Here is a 21474-nt window from a genome sequence, read left to right as displayed (position 1 = left end):
AACAAGGACTTGAATTACTGTCTTTTCCTGGGTTTCAGTATTATTTCACTCTTCATGTTTGTTGGCTGTTTGTAATTCTTCTATTTGAAATTATCTGTCCGGGGGCTGGAGAGATGGCTCAGAGGGTAAGAACACTGTCTGCTTTTCAGGAAGTCCTAAGTTCAAATCCCAGCAACCACATGGTGGCTCAGAACCTTCTGTATTGAGATCTGATGCCCTCTTCTGGCCATGCAGGCAGAACAGTGTATACATAATAGATAGATAGATAGATAGATAGATAGATAGATAGATAGATAGATAGATAGATAGATAGGAGCATAAAAAATTATCTGTCCACCTTCCCTATCCTGATACAAGGTTGCTTTATATATTGGTTTATCAGCACGTTTTACTTGGCCTGTAATATATTGTATGGAAGATCTCTTTCGACTTATTGACAAAATGGACTTCGCTTTTTAAATTGCTTTTAGGAACCTCTCTGTCATAATCTAAGGATGGAAGTTTAGGTGAAGCATGAAATACGCTTTGCAACTCAAAGTATTTAAGATGAAAATTAAAAATGGAAGATGCTAATGTCTAAATTGAGTATTAGCTTAATTCATTTGGGTCTCTGTTTCCTTCCAGCACACCTCGTACCACCTTCACCGAATTCCGAGAAGCCGGGAGGTTCGGCAGTCCTGGCTCTCCTCCGTGTTCACTACCTCGTACTCCATGTGGTTTTCCTTCCCACTGGTTCACCGAATAAAGCCAGACTTGGTATGTAAGCCTGTCCCTTGAGACATGGAAAGTTGTTCTCCTATAGCTGCCCGCTGATAATAAGATCTATTGTTTTATTCAATAGCATGCGTTTATGAGTGAGCCAGGGCTTTTTAGAGGAATGTAAAATTTATAGTTTAGATGCACTTTTCCGAAAGAGGTGAGGGATTTGCCTTCCTAGCTTTAGTTTGAACTCAGTTTGTCCTAGACCTTCCTCTGGAAGTGATACACGCTAACAATGTTTGTAACCAATGCTTGTGGTTGTTCACCGCGCTTCCTAACCCACCAGCCCGTGCGAGTCAGCCAGCAAATAGTTGACTCTCTTTCAATAGTCGTTTTGCTGTTTGTTGAGGCTTTTTACCAAATATGGTATGTGGCAGTCCGAATTTTATATATATTCAAGTTTTCATAGGAAAGTAGTACAGAAAATAAAAATACACAAGCTAAACACTTTTTTCTTGTACCACTGCATTCTTCGTGTCTGTAGAAGCCTTGCGCTCTCTTGCGGTCCTTGTGGTAAAGTTGCAGTGTTAGCTGCAAATGGGAAGCAGTGGATAGTGCAGACCAGTTCTGTGTCCCAGTGCTGCGCACGGCTCTTAAATTATGCTCCTCCCTGTAGGCAGACTCCATTAACTACTGTGGCCTGAGAGGAGACGCTTACACTTGATTCCCAGATAGAGGAGTCCTGGCGAGGTATATGTTCTTCTTGTGAATAATTGAACCAAAATTTAGCTCCAGTGATTTAGAAATGTCTCTAGTAGTTGCCCTTTACCAGCTAGAATGTTGCTCCAACCCTCATAATGGAGGGCAGTTCAAAATTCTTTATTCTTTACATGAATGGTTCTCTATGAGTTTTTTTAATAGCGTTTGCATACCATAAAATGTACAGCTCTTAAGTGTGTAGTTTGACCACATCCCTAATAATACATAGAAACTTTCCATGATCTCACAGTGTTTTCTCTGGCTTCTTCTAGCAAACCCAAGCCCCCAAGAAATCACTGTTATTTTCTGATTTATACCACCACAGATTAATTCTATACATATTTCTTTTCCGAAGAGTTTATTTTTATTTTGTATGTGTGGGTGTTTTAGCTGCATGTGTCTGTGCACCATGTGCATGCCTGGTACCCAAGGAGGCCAGAGGAAGTGTCGGCTCCCCTGGGGCTGAGGGTTGCTAGCTACTGTGTGGGTGCTGGGGTAGATCCTCTAGAAGCACAGCCAGTGCCCTTAACCATGAGCCGTCCCCTCAGTCCCCTCAAATTTTCGTCAAAATAAGTTTAACTCATAGTCTACAACTACATTGTTTAGCAATGTCTTCCTTAAATATTATTGTTGGACTTAAATGCTTAATTTATTTTTAAACTTGGAAGACAAGTAGAAGTGGGGAAAGGGTCATTTTAGTTTACTTATTTTAAGAAGTGTTAAGTTTTTTCACCTGATATTATACATAAGTCACACTACAGTTCTTTTTCGTAAATTAAAAGTAGCATTATTGGATAACGGGGAATCCTAATTAAATTGGCTTAGTCAAGAGCTGTGTAGGCAGGCACCTGCTTCCTTGACTTTAATCGTTGCCTATAACAGGCTAATGAGGAAAAATTGAAAACCTGAGTGAGGGAGTCTTGCTCTGTTCTGACAGTGAGGAGAGTTTTCCCCAGTATGAAGACATACTCACATAACCAATTACATAACCAATCTAAGTGTAAAGCCGTCCTTTGGAGCTGGAGAGACGGTACAGTGGTCAGAGCACTCACTGCTTTCCAGAGGCCCTGAGGCTGAGTCCCTGCGCCCACAGATGGCTCATAACCATCTGTAACTCCAGACCTAGGGAGTCTGATGCTCCTTTGGGCCTCTGAGCGCACCAGGCATGCTCACGGTGCCCAGACAGAAATGCAGGCAAATACCCATAAACAGAAAGCTAGATCAAGTCGAGTTTAATGTAAGAACATCATTCTTGTGAGGATTTCAAGGTAGCATTTCTCATCTTTCTGAAAAGTTAAACACTGCTAATTAAGTCCAATTATATATATATTTAAATTAATTAGTTTTCTGTTTTCTGTATATGGGTGTTTTGTTTGCACACCAGAAGAAGACATCCAGGTCTCTCGGAGTCTATAGTTACAGCTGGTCGTGAGCCTCCTTGTGGGTGCTGGGAATGAACTCAGGACCTCTGGAAGATCAGCTAATGCTCTTATCCACTGAGCCACCTCTCCAGCCCCCAATCATGTCTTGAAAAGGGACAAATAGTGATAATATTTACTAAACTGAAATTGCTATTTTTTTTTTAAAGTATTGGGATAGGTATGGTGGTGCACATGTTTAATCCCAGCACTTGGGAAGCAGAGGCAGGAGGATCTCTATGAGTTCAAGGCCAACTGGACTACATATTAAGTTCTAGGACAGCTAGGAATATACAGAGAGACCCTGTCTCAAACAAATAAACAAAAAGATCATATTCACTTTACTATAATCGAGTTATATTTGCTGGGCTGACTGTCCAGCAAAAATATTCTGTTACCTTTATAGTCTGGATCCTGGCTCCTGAGTTAAATCCTGGACATAGTGAAAGCTAAGAGGCATTTGTTCTGTAATAAACAAGGCTGTTATTGGTTAGAAGCCCTCAGGTTAGCTGATAAGCTGCCCCTTCTCCCTTCCTGGTTTCAGGAAAGATGACTTTTGTCACAGGGATGTCCTTTTTGGAGATTCTGCAAACCGTCAGCGCATTCTCTCTCCCATGTTGGTTGTCATTAGCATTTGTGTAAGAGCCCTGGTGCGTCTTCCTCCCAAACAGGCCATGAAGATTTACTTTATTTAATAATCAAGGAAGTTTGCAGCCATCCGCATCTGGTGCAGTTGGGAATCTGGGCACCTTGGTAGGGCTGATGCCCTTTGCTAGATCTCTCTAGCTTCTGCTTCTGTCTGCTTCCGTTTTCCACACTGCGGCACCAAGTGCACTGTGGGACAGAACTCTCCCCACATTCCCCAGCATCACCCACTTATAACTCGCTCCTCCATTACAGCCAGCTTGAGTGCAGCGACGTGAGAACTCAGAAGGAAATGATAAAGCGACAGGCAATGTGTGTTGTGGATGCAGAGAGCTCAGTGGCTCCGTGGCCTGGATTTTGTTTGCTATTGCAGTGTGAGGATGGAGCTCCTTAGGGACGCTAGGCATGTGCTGTGTGACTCGGCTCCAAGCCCTGATACCCTGGTCTGTGTCTTGTGGGTGGTGGGACACTCGGTCCCAGGCCCATTTCTCCTCTTACTTTGTCATTCAGTTCCCTTCCATGCTTTACTCACCTCAAAACAAAAAAGGCTAGGCTTGCTAGCCTGTCCATTCCCTTCTTAATTACTCTAAAGTTTCATAAATACTATAAAATCGCTCATAAGAAGAATGTGTGTGGGATATTCTCATCTTTGTGAGGAATAAGAAAGGAAGGAAATGGAGTTCGTGGGAATACTTGCCCCACTTTTAAGTGACTGAGTTTTAAAAGCCACAAAAAGCCGCAAAAAGCCTGAGCACAGTTTGACTGCTACTTTGATATTGTCAGTGTCACCAGTGAGCCTGCCCTTACGGAAATGCCCCTTTAATAGAAACAAGACCAGAGACCCCTCTCCTCTGAAAACAGAGGACAAGATTTTGCCTGTATTCATCCATAATCCACTGAGTGTGTAAGTCTCCCCCAAAGTCAGATGTTGCATGCCGTTCCTTGCAGGACTGGCTAGAAATGACTGATGCTCCCTGGGACCAAAGTAGAGTCTGAAGAGAACATAGCAGGGAAGAGAGCCCTGTGGTGGCTGTGACAGCCCTGACGCCAAGTGCGTCAGGTCAATTCCGTTGGGCAGTCCCATATTTATTGTATGATAGAATCTGAACTAACACAGGAACACCTACAGCCATGTCGAGTGTGTCCTAGCAGTCCTCAGAGCAAAGCCAGGGAAAAGTCAGTGTGAGGGAGATCCAGCACAGTGCATTTGTTCACTGAGAGGCTTGCCATGCAACAATTTCAACCAAGGCACCCAAATTCCCAACTGCTCCCAGCTGCACCAGCTTCTGACGGCCACAGTTTCCTTGACTATTAAATAGAATAAATTATAGTAAAACTCATTTGTTGTTTGCTTGTTTGTTTAAGACACGATTTCTCTGTGTAGCTCTGGCTATCCTGGAACTCTGTAGCTCTGTAGACCAGGCTGGCCTCAAACTTAGAGATCTGATTGCACCTCTTCCCCCCAACTCCCCCCGTGCTAAGATCAAAGGCATATATATACCACCACTGCCTGGCTTATGGTAAAATCTTAATTCTCTGTTATTTAATACCTGTAATTGGCAACTTGTTCATGTATGGCGTGTGGCCAGACACTAAAGTTAACTGCACAGCAGATGGTCTCCTCTTGCTTTGTGTAGGAATCAGAACTCACTCCTGTGCTGTGTTCATGCTGTGCCAATGAACTGGACGTTTTCACAGACTGGGAAATAAGCACATATACCGCCTCATGGGTGGCTTCACTTTATCGCTTGGATTTGACTTTTTAAATTTAAATTTTAAAATTTTATTTAAAAAAAAGTATAAAAGAGAATGTGTTTGCTGCTGCAATTTAAGAACGTCATTTAAAATCCGATTTGGAAGATTCCTGTATTCTGGAGTAGTTTGAACAGTAACCAGGTGCTCGCCAAGTAAACTGTGTAAGGGGCCGGACAGATGGCAGAGCACTGGTTTCTCTTCCTGAGGACAAAGGCTGCACTCCCAGCACCCACATGACGGTGGGTCCAGCTACCAGTGACCCCAATGACCTCCTAGCTCTGCCCCTTCACATCTGGTTATTGCTGCACCCAGCTTTTAAAAATGGGCTCTGAGAATCAAACATGTCTCCTACTTGAGAGAGGCAAGCTCCTTCCAACTGAGCCACTCCCAGCTCAGTCGGTTACTTCCTGCCTAGCTTAAGCATGTTGTCTGTCTGTAAAATAAACGTCAGAGGGAGCCATCTTGGCGTCTGTTATAGCCCACTTAAGTGTCTGCTTTCCAAATAGATTTAACATTTGATCTAACAGCATAATAACAGTGCAGAATACAAAGTTAACTGCTGAACTTATTTGTTAAAATGTAAGTTTCGAAATGGACCTGCATGGAAAGGTTAAAGAAGCCAGGCACAGAACCACACACCAGGAGCAGCCTCAGCTTCTTAGACCGGGGTGAGAGGACTCTTGAGTCCAGTTCAAGGCTGGTCTGTCTAGGCAATGAAATTAACAAGAACCCCAATAAAATAAATCATTGATGAGGGGTTTGGGGAGAGGGTCCAATCATAGACTGCTTGCTCCACAATCATTACAAGCTCAGTTCAGATCCCTGGCACCCATGAAAAAGTCTGGCATGATGTGACTGCAATCCTACCACTGTCACAAACGGGCAGCCCCTAGACCTCAGGAGCCAGCCTAGTAGACCTGCGGAGCTCCTGGTTAAGCAGGAGACTTTGTCTCAAAACCTAAGATGCACAGGCTGGGGAACTGCTTGTGTGGTGAAGGGGCTGCTGTACCAGGGTGAGAACCTGAGTTTGGATTTCCAGTCCTCACGTAAAAGCCAGGTACAAAGTCTAAAACCCTAGCACTGGGCCGAGTATAGGTGGGGAGGCAGAATCGGGCTGATTACATTGACCTCTGACCTCCTCATACACACTCAAATGTACAAGCACACATGAACATGTACACATACACAGAAGAGTTATTATTAAAGAAGAATAGTCATAAAAGTCTACAAATGAATTGACCTGGAAAATTAAACAAGTTAAACATTTCTGGCTTCTAATTATAAAACAATTCTGGGCTGTATTGTTCCGTCCCTTGAGAAAACATTTTTTACATTGACCTACGAAGTAGTGAGTTTCATGATTACATTGTGAGTATTCTTATTGTTCTGTTCATTTTCACTCCTTTGCTACTCTCCTAAGTCCTTCCTCCCCCAGGATCCCTTCCTGTGTTCATATCACATGTGTATTAAATTCTGCATGAGAAAAGACATGATAGTTTTCCATCCCCCATTATATTCTCTTGCTCCCCTTCCCTTCCCTTAGATTCCATAGTACCCCTTCCTCTTTCATGTCATATGTACATGTGCATATATATGCACATATGGATTTAACATATATATTCCACATACTTGCAATATTTGTTTGTTGTGATACTTATTTTGCTTAGCATGATAATGGCCAGTCCCATCCCTTTCTTGAGAATGACATAATTTCATTTTCTTTTTTCTAAGATGGCCCATAGCACAGACTGGCCCTAGACCTTCTATGTAGTGGAAAGTAACCTTGAACTCTTCTCCTCCTGCCCCTGCCTCCTACATGCTCATATTACACAGATCCCCCTCCATAGCTTGCCCTATTTAGTTTTTCATTACCACAGAATTAAAACTCCACTGTGTCTATATATCACGTTTTCTTTATTCATTCATCTGTAGAACACAGTTGTCTATCATGTGAATACTAATGCATGAACATAGATGTACATGCATTTCTGTGGCATCCTGACATACATCTTTTTTGCAAACATAGGTAGCCAGGAGCAATGTTTCTGGATCTTTATGTGCATGCAATCGTGTGTGTGTGTGTGTGTGTGTGTGTGTGTGTGTGTGTGTGTGTCAGGGTTTCTCTGTGTAACCACTCTAACTCTGTCCTGGATTCTCTCCATAGATCAGGCTAGCCTCAAATTCACAGAATTTGAGACCCTCCAGATTGACTTTCACAGTGACTGTGCCATTGTGCATTGCCACATGGTTTCTGCCATGATCCTTCTGCCTGCTGTCTTTCTGATGTCTAACTCTACTCCTTCATCGTGGTCAGGGAACTGCTCTGTTTTTTTAATTTATTGAGGTTTGCTATAAGATCCAAAATATAATTACATGGATCGATGTTTGAAAAGGATGTGTGCCCTATCATGCTGTTTTATGAAGTATTAATTACTATGCTGGTTGATAACACCATTGAAGTTTTTCTACGTTTGCTGATTTTCTAATGGTTCTGTTTGTTGCTAAAGGGGGACACATACGTTATGACCCTTCTAATCAGCCTCATAGATAGATGTTACTTAGCCTTTTATAGTCTCCTCTTTCCCTAAAGTGATCGACATATTGCTCCTGTGTTAAAATCCCTGTGAGTTTACTGTTTTGTGTCTCACAATTCCTTTTGTTGTTTCATCCATAGTTTTTCCTACAAGTAAGAATATTTGAGTCACATTCTCTGGTAAATATACTCTTGAAGAAAATTGATCTGTTTCAAACACGGGAATGGAAAAGTTCACTTTGCAAGGTTACCACTCATTAAAGGACTGCTTGTGTTACAGAGGGGGCAGAATCTGTGAAGTTCTTGAGGCTAAAGGGCAAGTGTTTTCCAGTTTCCCATGGTCTCCTCTTAGCAAAGTGCTTTCATACTTGGAGGGTGACTGAAAATGAATGAAGGTTGGATGATGTGAGTCAGCCTCAAAACAAAGACACCCACTCCGCTTGGCTTGTCTCAGGCCTGCCTCGCCAGCTGTTTGATGACTGGCTGGCTTTACTCCAGTCAAATAAAGCACTCAAAGAAAGACTTAAATACAAGATTGAAACCTAATTTAACTTTCGATCAAGTAAAAAATATTTTAGATTTTCTGTTTGTGACACTTGGGAAGAAATAGACCATTCAGGTTTAATACTTTGCCTCCTTTCCTGAGACTTAACTGACTATGACTAATGTAGATGTATTGATTTAACTACACTCATGCTTTGAATGAAAGGCCATTATTTTACTTAGACATTCCTTTTTTTTTTTTCTTTTAAAGATTTATTTATTTATTATATATAAGTACACTGTCGCTGTCTTCAGACACACCAGAAGAGGGCATCCTATCCCATTACAGATGGTTGTGAACCACCATGTGGTTGCTGGGAATTGAACTCAGGACCTCTGGAAGAGCAGTCAGTGCTCTTAACTGCTGAGCCATCTCTCTCCAGCCCTATTTAGACATTCTTGCCCCAGTATCAAATTCACTTTGAGTTCAGAAAGTCCTTGACCATAACAAGTTGCTGACAAGCACAGAGGGTTATTGTGCATAAGTAGAATGCTATGACTTTTTTTTAAAGATTTATTTATTTACTTATTTATTTATACTGTTGCTCTCTTCAGACACTCCAGAAGAAGGCATTAGATCCCATTACAGATGGTTGTGAGCCATCCATCATATGGTTGCTGGGATTTGAACTCAGGACTTCTGGAAGAGCAGTCAGTCCTCTTTACCACTAAGCCAGCTCTCTAGCCCCTCTATGATTTTTTTTTTAAATTAGGTATTTTCTGGGGAGAGCCACAAGCTTGGTGGCATCAAGATTATCACTGTTTGGGTAGCATATAAAAATATCATTGACCTGTTAATTAACGTGTTTAAAACATTCTGAGGAATCAACTTTCTGTCAAGATGCCAGAACTCTCAGGTGAGATTGTGTCTCTCCTTATTAATACAAGTCTACTTGCTTAATGGTCTTCATCTGTTATTATATTTTAGTGATCAAAAACCCCTTAACATACTCAAAGGAATCTTACTAGACCAGAGAAAGGTCAGCTATGCCAGTGGTCAGGATCTAGACACAGTAATACCAGCTTCTTGACCTCTTATCCAAAGAGTTAAAATAAGGCCTCAGTAGCCAGGCAAACTTTATTCAAAAGCAAATCCATAGAACAGATTAGAGCATTCACTATCAAGAGTGGCAGTGGTCCCTAGAGTGAAGATACTCGAGGGCCCCAGTAACTGTTTGAAGCTTTCTTTTATGGGGTCCAAAAGAAGTAGGAGATTGGCTTCCAAAGGATGTTATGAAAGAAGTTCTCTCTTTTGATTGGTAGATTAAGTCTTAAACAATTTTTCTACTGCACACCTTTGTTTCCAGGATGTATCTAATTTTAAGCTCATGTACCCCATTATGCATAGGCATACGATGACAAATAGGGAGATTCTTCTCAAAAGTCACCTGAGGATGCAGTTTCGCCTTACTGTTCATGTACCTAAAACCTGTTTGCACTGGATTAAACTATCCATTTTTTTGTACTGGATGAACTGGAAATGTATTTGAATAGAGGCTGATTACTCTTGACAGAGGAAGTTATCGCTTGTGGGCAGCCTGATGTCTGAGGCAGTGCCATAGGTTGAAGTTGCCTTGTTTAGACAGCAGTATAAATACACAGTAGGTGCAGGTGAAGGCGTCATTAGGAAGAGGGGCGTTCTCCACCAAAACCAAGTGGGGTCCAAACCACTCAGCTATTTACTTTGCCTCTACTTTCCTTTTCTATCCTACTGTAGTCGTCCTGCTACCTTGAGAAAATACACGAGCTTACCCCTCGAAAGGAAGAGGCATCATCCGGCCCATGGCGGATATGTGCCTGCCAGGTTAGAAGAGCCGCTCAGAGCGGGATGCTCCCCTGCCTCACCTGCTCGCCTGTCTGAGTGGAGCTAGCTAAGCATAAGACTTTCCCGCCCCGGTCCAAACAGAAACGATTATATCACACTGCTTCCTGCTTTGTGTGCAAGATGAATGAGATCATCTTGAGAACGATTTGTTTCGTTTTCTTCAGTTGCTTTTCCTCCTTGCCCAGTCCTCTGTCATGCATTAAGATAATAATATCCCTCTCTCCCTGCTGGCCGTCCGTCACATATGCAACCTAAGTTCTGCAACCTTCCTGTCCCTAACACACGAATGTCCCTAACAAGTTCCGTGGTTGAGCAGAGTCCACTGAGAGAAGTGGTTGGGTGTGTGGATCTTCTCAAATATCTGGTTCCTTAGGTCTAACAGATTCGTAGTTGAGTTACTGACAATGCCACTGACAGTCTGTAGCCACTTCTGCCCACACATCAAGTATTTAATTTAAACTTACGACTTCTGTTTCACATTGTGAGAAGGCTCAGAACAGAATGAATCAGTGTCAGAGTAAGGCTATTGCCGGTTGGCGGCTGCTTTGAACTGTTCTTACTTTCCCTAAGAAGGACTCTGAAGCTTGAAATAAGTTTTTCTTTCCTTTTACTGTCAGCTTTTCCACTTGGTAAGCACTGCATTTTTTTCTCTGCAGTATGCAGCATGCTGTCCACCATGTCCTATCCCTCATCTAACTTTGCTCATCTCACCTGTCAGGCACATAGCGGACATGGGCCTGGCGGTGCCTCTTCCTTTCAAGGGGAAAGTTCGTGTATTTCTTAAGGCACCAGGATGCCTACAGTAGAAAGATTCTGCTAAAGTTCTAAGAAAAGGGAAGCGTGGAGCTGGAGAGAGCTCAGTGGTTAAGAGAACTGGCTGCTCTTCCAGAGGTCCTGACTTGAGGTCCCAGTGCCCATACCAGGCAGCCCATAACCAACCACCTGCAAGTACTGGTCCAGGGATCTGATGCCTTCAGGCATGCACAAGACCTGCTCACACACGGCCCTGAAGACGCGTGCACACATGCGCACGTGCACGCACACTGCTTTCCAAGAAGGACGAGATATGTGGTCAGAGACCATGAGCCTGAGAGAGAGCTGCCCTGTGGACAGGAAGATAGGAAGTGCTAGTGGCTACTTGAGGCCAGAGTGTGGTAAAGAGGGAGGAAGTGTTTGAAAATGACCAGAAAGGCCCAAGTAATTCTTTGAAGCAGTCCGGCTTTACTCACCCAAAAGGTCCCTGTGAGCCATCAGCTGTATTCATACGTCATTTCGATTCAGGGAGGTGACTCTTCTCCCAGACTTTTAACCATCCTCCTTCGCTCTTCACTAAGAAGGGAAGGAGCAGGACTACAAGCTGATGGCAGATGTAATGGAGCTCGCGGTGGGGCGGGTGCAGACTGTCACCAGAGCACACATGGAAGCAGAGGAGAACTTGTACCAATGAGGACTGTCCATGGCTCTTTAGGAAGGGTAAAAGCATCACCTGAGAACCCATTAAGGTGTTGGGAGCATGTTGGAGTCCAGCCAGTTCCAGAGGTGAGAGCTGGATAGAAGGAAGGAGAAACTGCCAGACACCCACTGCAGCTGTGTGTGACCGCTTCCAGCTGTGAGCGGGCAGAGAACAGAGAGAACCGCGGAGTGTGCCGCTGCTCCTCCGCAAACTGTGCTCCCTCTGAATTAGTCCCTGAGGTTCCTCTAAGGATTCCTTCCTTCCGTCCGTCCATCCTTCCTGGTAATGCATTTGTGAGGTGTTGGATGTTCTAATGTCAGAGCAATGAAAGAATAGACAGATTGAGGGAGGCGGTGCTCACGCTTCATCCCAGTCAGTCCAGAGGCTGGAGCTGGAGGATCATGGAACTCCAGGCCAGCCTAGGCACAGAGTGAAGCCAGCCTAGGCACAGAGTGAAGCCAGCCTAGGCACAGAGTGAAGCCAGCCTAGGCTACAGAGTGAAGTTCCATCTTAAAAAAAAAAAAAAGATTGGAAACCAGGCAGTGCTTTCCAAAGGCCTCAGGACACCAAAAACTCCTTTCTCTTCAGCCTTTGTGATTTCCTGTCTCTATGGGTAGAAGAATGGTTCCCATCTAAACGTCCATGTGAACGTCAGCTCTATTCACGTATGCTTTAAAATCAAGAAAGGAGGAAGGTGAAAGCCGTGGGAAGAAAAACTCTTTTAGATTGGCATTGACCGTTTCACAGTTGGTGGCCTCTGTCTTTTTTCTGGACTTTTAACGTGATTTGTTGTTGTCATTGGAAATGTGAAAACTGTCATGTCTGATGGTGATGGGTGTGTGCACATGCTTGCGCGCGTGTGTGTGTGTGTGTGTGTGTGTGTTTGTGTAAAACGTATGTGACATTAAATCAGCCCTGAAATCTTGTCATTTCTCAGTTGAGACTCTACTTGTATCAGGACATTTTATTGGAGTTGTGAGCCAAGGTTTTTTATTATTATTATTATTGTTGTTGTTGTTGTTGTTGTTATTGTTATTATTATTATTATTATTATTATTATTATTATTTGGTTTTAGATTTATTTTATGTATATGAATGTGCATGCACTTGCCTAGGAGTTACAGATGGTTGTGAGCCACCATAGGCAATAGGTCCTCTGCTAGAACAAATATTTTTAACAATTCAGCAGTCTCTCCCATCAAGCCGTCTCTGTCTTCTGTGGTGACTTTCCTACCTGGTCCAAAGAATAGCTTGATTTTCCCTAAGACACATGGCAAATAATACAGGAACACTCCTCAGTAGGATCTTGCAGCCAGACACCGAGGTGTGTGGGAAACACCTCAAACCTCAGCTCGTAGAGAGAGATGCATCGCCATCTTTGTGTAGGTGAGAACGATTCAGTCAGAAACAGGCCAGAGGACTGTGGCTGATGTCGCACCGTTCTGAGAAAAGGAGAAAAGCTCCCTGTGCCCAGGACCTTTGCGTTAGATAAGAATGTGTTTTGGCTGGTCACTTTTGAAGAACTGTAAGATTTATAAGCTTCATCGGTTTACAACGTCAACATTTCCAGTCTGCTATGAGTAATGAATCCCGCAGCAGAATTGTCTGTAGAATTACAAAGAACAACAAATCCTGTTTCTTAACACAGATCATTTTTGCCTCCTTATTCTTCCTAAATTCACTTTTAAGCTCTTGCATAAGTCTTTGACACAAGCAGATTTTAAAAATGTGTTTACAGCTGATAGTCATGAAAAGAGGTTCAGTTTTGCTTTTGTGGCCAAAACAAGGGCTGTTCTCTAAAGGTTGTACCCACTGTCAAAGCTGCAGGGGCTGTTTTCACCACAATTGCTTATAGGTGGGTGGGGGTGGGGACGCTAGCCAAGGACCCGGTCTGTTCCTGTTGATGGGATGAGGAAGAATTTCCCCCTCGGTGGGGAAGCAAAGGAGACTTCTGTAAGACAGACTTCCAGACCTAGAATTCCTTCTCCTCGATGCTGGCTTCATTGATGACTCCCCACTACCCCTTCCTTTTACTGTCAGCTTTTCTTCCTCTAATCTATATTCATTACACTTCCCTGTGGTGGGGGAGGGGATACCAGTGTGATGGATGCTGGGAGGTTGGTGGGGAATTAGTCTTCAGGAGCTCAGCGCTCTGTCCTTCCTACCTTAGTTGTTTGCTTGCTTGCTTATCTTTTTTGGGAACAGAGGGTACATACACTTGGCTTTTACACCACTCCTCCTCCTGCCAAAACGGTTCAGTGCTCTTTTCAGCCCTTGTACCTTCTCATTTCTTAGATATTGTAGATAACAAAAAAGATTTGCTTAAAGCATGACTGGGGTCACTCTGGACTCGTCCTGGTTTGCCTAAGGAGCACATTTGAAGTCTTGGTTGTCTTCCTGCCCTGTTCTACACATGCTCGAGGTCCTCTCTGCTGTCTCTTCATATTGGGCTGTATTGTCTCCTCACTTCCTCCATTACCTTCCCGTCTCACTGGCCTCACTCACCCCTTCCCACAGGAAAGCATTTAACAGCACCATGTGCACCCTCCCACTTGCTTCTTCCCAGAGCCTATGGCTTCACATCTACTCCACTCCGTCTGCCCCTACTACAGAAGTCGTCACCCCCTTAGAACGTCTGGAGGGAAATCAATGTTTTTTCTTTATTTCTTTCCTCCTCCTCCTCTTCCTCCTCCTCCTCCTCCTCCTCCTCTTCCTCTTCTTCCTCCTCCTCCTCCTCCTCCTCTTCCTCCTCCTCCTCCTCTTCCTCCTCTTTCTCCTCCTTCTCTTCCTCCTCTTTCTTCTCCTTCTTCTTCCTCTTCTTCTTTTTTATTCTTCCTCCTCTTCCTCCTCCTCCTCCTCCTCCTTCTCCTCCCCCCCCTCCCTCTCCTCCTCCCTTCTCCTCCTCTCCTTCTCTTCCTTTCTCCTTCTCCTCTTCTTCCTTCTCCTCCTCTTCCTTCATTTTTTTGTTTTTCTTTTTCTTAGTTTTAGAGCCTCACATATAATCTTGGCTGGCCTGAAGCCTGTTATTTTAGATCACTGTAGCCTCAAGCTCACAGAGATTCACAGATCCATGGATCCAGAGATCCATTCTGCAAATGCTGGGGTTAAAGGCACGCACCATCGAGCCCTGGTTAACTTTAATTTTTGCCAGTTCTCTTCCTTTTTGCCCTTTTTAACACACCAAACTCTTTTGCTCAGTTTTTACCATTTTTCTCTTCCAACAGATTCTCAGGCCCATAATAGTGTATGGCAGTGTTCTAAGCTAAGTTCTAGCTGTTGACTGTGGAAAGCATATAGATATTGATAGAGACGGTACACATTGTAAGCATTAACTATGATAAGAGTTCAATATGAGTTAGACAAGGCCTTCTTTGTTTGTTACAGTGAGTCCTTTTTATTTTCCAAACTAGCACTCATCAGGGTTCTCGTCTCTTTCCCCAACTAACTCTGAAACAGGTGGCATCTTGGGCCATAGCATGCTGGCATGTCCCCCTGTTCTATGGAGTAAGTGCCCAAACCTCACAGTGACTTTAGGTTTCTCACCAGGAAACATCCCCTGTCTCTGGCTCCTTTGACAAACCTGAGGAGCCAGTGACTGCAGAACAAAGATCAGCCACAGCGACAGTAGCCTCTACGACCCAGGATTCCTCCCTGCCCTCCCTCCCTGGCATCCGCTCCTGGCGTCTTTTACTTCTGGTTGACTCTCTTTGTTGATTCCATTGCTGACTGGGGCTTGGATCTATTCTTGAAGCTCCCTTTTGTAGTCCTTAACGACAGTAGCAATACAAAGAAGTACTTGGGGCCTGATAGATGCTATGGGAGACTAAATACATGCCAATAAGTGAGGGCTGTGGGCTTATTAGACAGTTGGAAGGCAGACTTTTAATCACAGAACCCTTCTCTAAAGACTGTCTTCACAGCAACTATCGCTGTCATTGTGGCTTAAGAGTTCGTATCTGTTGGGTTATTTATATCTCATTCAGTGTTTAGATATGAAACTCAGCGTGTGTCCTCGGAGTTCCCTTAATCCTAGTTAGTCCCTACTGTGGAATCCACTTGTACAGTTGGACATAAACATACAGATGGCATCAGAGCAAGAATCTAAACTTACTTCCTCTTTAAAGTATAAATAGTAGGTGCCATGCCTAGAGTCCTGGGATTATAGCAAAACAAATAAAAAACAATTTCTCTTACCCACCTCCAGGTTCAGCCATAGGCCTCATAGGAATGATTATCTCTGCCCTCTGCAAGAATATCAAATATATGCTCTCTACCTAGAATAGAGAAGAAATGGGCTTGGGCCACATGCACATTATGGTTCAAACTGTAGGTTGGTCAAACATTCTAATGTGTAACCAAGCTTCAGTGAGCCAGTCCATCTCCACAGACTTCCTTGCCTTTGCTGATGGAACAGAAACCATAATTCCACTCTCTAGTCGTTTATATCATAACTACACACTGATAAGAAGTCTTTTATATCATGACTACTCACTGACAAGAAGCTTTCACGGTAGTTCCTGGGTCCCCTTCTACCTCTTGGTCTTTGTCATTAGAAATCAAATAGATATTTCTAAATTCTTACCAAGGAATGTGTGCACAGTGCCCAGAAGTGATTTTCATGGTACAGCGGGCCCCTTAGGCATGAGAACAAACAAGGATTATTTGCTTCTCCTCTTTCTGTCTTGGCTTCTGGTTATGCCTTCATCACAGATTCCAGCCCTCCCAAAACCACTGGGTCCGGATTTACCCACGATCTGGCTGGCTCCCTTCCTCCCTCACCACTCCATGCTCATCCTGAAGCTGCTTAGTCAAAGAGGACAGCCTTCCCTAACCTTCAGGCAAGGGAATCCGAGGAGCTGTGTTCCACTGCTAGAACCTCCAAGCAAACCCTCAAAGAGTTGCTGTGGTCATGGTGTTTCTTCCTCACAACAAAAACCCTGAGACACCACTCAGCCTACACTCTTAGGAGTGGTCCAGCCTCTCTTATTGGGCCTGTCTGCACAGCACCAGGGAAAACAGCGCAGGAGGGTGTCTCCGAGCTGACTGACTGAGTGAGCCTGAGCAGCCCAGGCCTTTATCCAAGCCACTTGCTGCCCTGCCTCTTAGCCCCAGTCATAGCTTACCAGAGGAAAGAAGTCTGATACAAACCGTTTCCAGCAGCCCGGCTGAGGCCTTACATCAGGAACTGAACTGCTCAACTGTGTCATACAGTTTCCCCAGGGTGTCCTAGAGGATTGGAGGTGACTGGCACCCTGGCACCGGCATAAGAATAATAGTCCAGCCAGCCATTGAATTGGCAGCTCTTTTTCTCAAAGCGGCAGGGCAGCAAGAGAGTCCAGAATCTCTAGTTTCCCCACCATATCTATTGCCTTAGTTGCTTTTTCTGTTGCTGTGCTAAAACACCCTGACTATAGCAACTTGAAAAGCAAGGGTGAACTTGGGCTCCCAGTTGGAGGTGCGGTCCACTATGGTCATTTAGGACAGCAGGGAGACCTAGTCACATTGCATCTGTAGTCAGGGAGAAGAGTTGAGCATGCTCAGCTCACTTTCTCTTTTGTAATTCAGTTCAGTGTGCTGTCCAGGGAGTGGTGACACCCACAACTGGAGGGGTTTCCCACCTCTATTAGCCTAGAAAGGGCTTTCCCCAAGGCACCTCTCCCAGACGATTCTGGGTCTCAGATAACAATTGCCATGAACCATCACACCTGTCTACAGACAGTGAACATGAGAAGAACCTATAAAACGTCATCAGGACACGGTAGTGATTTAACAGTGCTTTGAGAGGAGAGCAGCTTATTATCCTGGGAAGAGGCGGGCCGCTCTCTTCTGGCTTAGAACTGGAATACACCACAACTGGTGACTGCCCCTCCACTCAGCCAGCTCTGCCTCAGCACAGTGAGAGGGCCATGGCATTTGGGGGACCCGCGGGCTGCTTCCTGGGTCATTTCCTCTGTCCCACTAGATCAGCAAGTCCCAATCAGTGGGTCATGACCCCATTTGGGGGGTCGAATGACCCTTTCACAGTGGTCACAAATCAGACATCCTGCTCATCAGATGTTTATATTACAATTCATAACAGTAACAAAATTACAGTCATGAAGTAGCAGCGAAAATAATGTTGTGGTTGGGGGTCACTACAACAGGAAGAACTGTATTAAAGGGTTGCAGCGTTAGGAAGGTTGAGAAGCACTGTACTCGATGGCTGTACATGGCCTTCTTTGTAAGCTGAGACTCTACAAGTGGCAAATTTAGAAGGGTGAAGCTGTCTTCAAATTAAAAAGAATTGGAAAGTATAACCAAGTCTTTTGTCCCCCTGTGCCACCAAAATGCCCATTTAATTTGTAAGAATTATTTTTTACTTCTTAAGCTGTCCTGAAACTACCAAGTAAAACTGCCTTGTAATCATAAAACCTAGACATCAGAGCCACCTTTTGAAGTTATTTCTAAATTATTTATAAACTTAAGCATGTCACAAAAATAAATTATTTTCAAATTTCTTTTTGTTTCATTTTGAGAAACTGCTGTGAGCTGAACTAAAATTGGCTACTGTGAATATATACACATACATGTGAATACATACATACGTACATATACATACACATGCATACATATACATTTAGATTCAGAAGCATTTGTGATCTAAGATGCAGGCAAGAATCCCAGTCTGAGGCTCAGAAGGAGGGGTGATTTGGGTTGGAAATGCCCTGTCCTGCTCTGAGCTCAAGGATCAGCATGGTCCTTTGGTGTGCTTTCCGTCTCAGCTCTTAGAGGAGAGAGCAGGTCAATGAGCCGCCATCCCATCATCCCAGGCTGAAAGAGTTATGATACTACAACGCCAAACCTCAGGACATTGAACAGAAGAATCCAGAAGTCACTAGAATACATGCATGTCTGAAGCCCTGAAACAACTAGTCCTTTAAGTCATTTCAGGTCAGAAACAAGTCCATGCACAAGAAGAGGAAGCCTGTTTGAGAGCTAAGCAGTGGACAGACAGACAGCCAAATACCTGCAGTCCTTGGGGGAGTTCTTAGAACTTGTTAGGAAGTCATCTGCTTTGTGTTTCTAAGAACAACTACAGCACAGTAAAACTGGTAAAGAGTAAACTAGAGACCGCCGCATCAGAATGAAGCTCCAGAAGTCAGTGAGAATCGTAAATTTGGGAATTATGGAGGGGAAGTGATTTAAAGACAGTGCTGGGCTGGAGAGATAGCTCAGCGGTTAGGAGTACTGGCTGCTCTTCTAAAGGCCATGAGTTCAATTCCCGGCAACCACATGGTGGCTCACAACCATCTGTAATGGGATTTGATGCCCTCTTCTGGTGTGTCTGAAGTCAGCTACTTATATAAATAAAATAAATAAATAAATCTTAAAAAAAGTTTTTTTTTAAAAAAAAGACAGTGCTAATAAGATAAAAATAACCCATGACTAAAAATACATTCTAAAACATTTCGTCTCACTGGAGACCTGAGAACAGTAAAATATCTAAGTTGGAGTCTTGTCCTTACCAGACCAATAAATCAGCTTTGGGACTCTGAAGTAACTATTGACTTCCTTTGTCTTTAGAGCCAGCACAGATACCGGGTGTTGTTTTAGTTGCTGGCAAAACACTATAAATATCCAGATTCTGGTCATTGTATTTTTATTTTGAGTACCAGGTAATTCTTTTTAATGGAAGCTTGGGACAAATTGTAGATAAACAGTAGCTTTTGGTTGGGTTTAAATATGGCTTGTTATTCACCCTGTCTTGGAAAATCAAGAGAATTCTATATTTAGACATGCATAGTGATTCTAATATTTTTAACAATGAGAACAGTCTTGTGGATTTATTTTCTTTACTAACAGAGCAAATACGAGCAAGTCATGGAATCGGCTCATTAGATTAGAACTTCGACGATTCGACCTTTGATCTTTAAGGTGCTTCCAACCTTATGAGTCTTTGATTCATTGTTTCTAAAGCAATATACTAGAAAGTTCTACCAAAGGAAGGCTGTTGGTGAAGAGACCCCTCAGATCACGGGGCATGCATGTTCTCAGGGTGGAGCTCCCAAATATGAAAACGGAGCGTGTGACAAACCTGATTAAGGGCTGCGTCAAACCCACCTGAATGCTGACTCAGCTGTTGGGACTGTCCAAGGTGGCATCTGTCTCTCTCAGGAACAAATATGAAGGACTAGCTGGTACCTAACAAGCACTGAAAGTCTCGCCGTTTTCAGGACAGTCCTGTTGTAGTAGCTTGCTCTAGCAAAACAAAATGACTATAAAGGAGTTCTAGAAAGTTTAGTTCCAACTCCATTTCTGATAGCTGGATGCTATAATTTCCCCAAAGAAGGCTTCAAGTTATTGTGACATTCATCCAGAGATCCAAATTGAAGTTCTTGTGGCACTGTAGTAATAATTAAACGTGGTTAAACTGTGTCTGGTCCTTATTTTTGTTCTGTGATAATGGGAACCAAACCTAGGGCCTCCTGAATGCTAGACAGGTGCTCTGGTGAATGTTGAAATAACGGGACAAGTTTGGTGTATGGACATAAGGAACAGGAAGGGTGTTAATCTTATTTTATGTGGAAAGGCCTAAGTCTCTTCAGGCTGCTCTAGGAAATTACCAAAAGCTGGCTGTTTACCAGCAGAAATGTGTTTCTCAAAGCTAGGAAGTCCAAGGTCACAGCCATGGCCAGTTTGCTGTCTGGTGAGAGGCTACTTCCTAGTTATACACAATTCATTCACTTCAAGTGGAGAGGGAGTCGGGGAAGTTCTGGGACCTCTTTCATGAGAGTGTTGCGTGGGATGAAGTCACATCCCAAAGGTTCTGCCCTAGGGATTGCAGCTGGTGTAGTCTGTCTGCCTCAGGAAGCAAGGCCATGCTCGTGCCACAGGTTTCCTTACTAAGGTACTTGGCTCTCCTGTCTCTCTCCCGCATTCTTTTCTTACTACAGTGTGACTAGGCCAGCACACTGGTAGAAAGGCATGGTCAGGACAGTTCCCTCTGCCCTTATTTGGTGTCTTTGTTTACGTAAGAAAGAGCTTTGATTGTTTACTTCTGCTAGGCACTGTTGGAATTTGATATTTGGCTTCCAAATTTCTAAAACATTTTACTAAATATGGAGTGATATTCTGATACTTTTTTGTCTTTCCAGTCAAAAACTCTCTCTCTTTTTGTAAAATTTAAGAATGGCAAAAAGAACTAAGTCATTCCTGTGGTATTTTCCATAATCATAAACAGCAATTGCAGCTGATAGAAATACCAGATTCAGTAGCTCCTTTCTCCCTTATGTCATGTAAAAAGAACCATTTTAGATGGCCTGAATTCACTAATAACAATTTCTACAATCAATCTCTCTCTCTCTCTCTCTCTCTCTCTCTCTCTCTCTCTCTCTCTCTCTCTCTCTCTGCCTCCCCCCTTCTGTCTCTGTCTCTCTCTCTCCATGTTTTGAGCCAAAATGGAATTTTATCATTAATTATCATTCAGTGTCTCTGTGACTCTCAATAATAAAGAGAAGTTCAACCTTACACCATAGTGAGTAGATATTGTAAATTTCATGCTACAGTGTAGACCAGGATTCTGAGAGGTGAAGTCCAAGTCTGAACTGAGACCTGGACCTGACTTGAACAAAGGATCTAGTAGACTGTCCTGGGATCAGGGGGTGTCTCTGTATCAGTTAGATTGACTTCGTCAGGACAGAGGCTATGAGGAGAAAAACACTTCAGCTGGAAACTGACATGGGATGCTGGTAGGTAAATGCTGTTAGAAAATGAAAATACAGAGTGGTGAGATACCTGTGGGTAAAGCCCTCGGTGCCCATCCTAATGAAGCCTAGTGGTCAGAGCTCAGTTCCCAGATCACTGT

The 21474-nt window shown here is 43.5% G+C and overlaps 1 protein-coding gene across 1 annotated transcript in view; it reads left to right on the top strand.

The window, feature by feature from the left end:
* The window catches only part of Alg14 (ALG14 UDP-N-acetylglucosaminyltransferase subunit), a 72544-nt gene that overhangs the window by 30424 nt on the left and 20646 nt on the right, over positions 1-21474 (top strand). The window contains exon 3 of the mRNA XM_032897399.1: positions 625-756. Within this exon, the coding sequence (XP_032753290.1) occupies positions 625-756 (132 nt within the window). The remainder of the gene's footprint in view (positions 1-624; positions 757-21474) is intronic.

Source organism: Rattus rattus, chromosome 3 (assembly GCF_011064425.1).
Source record: "Rattus rattus isolate New Zealand chromosome 3, Rrattus_CSIRO_v1, whole genome shotgun sequence".
In the NCBI taxonomy this organism is placed as follows: Eukaryota; Metazoa; Chordata; class Mammalia; order Rodentia; family Muridae; genus Rattus; species Rattus rattus.
The sequence above is the reverse complement of the archived record's forward strand: the minus strand, read 5'-3'. Positions and strand labels throughout refer to the sequence as shown.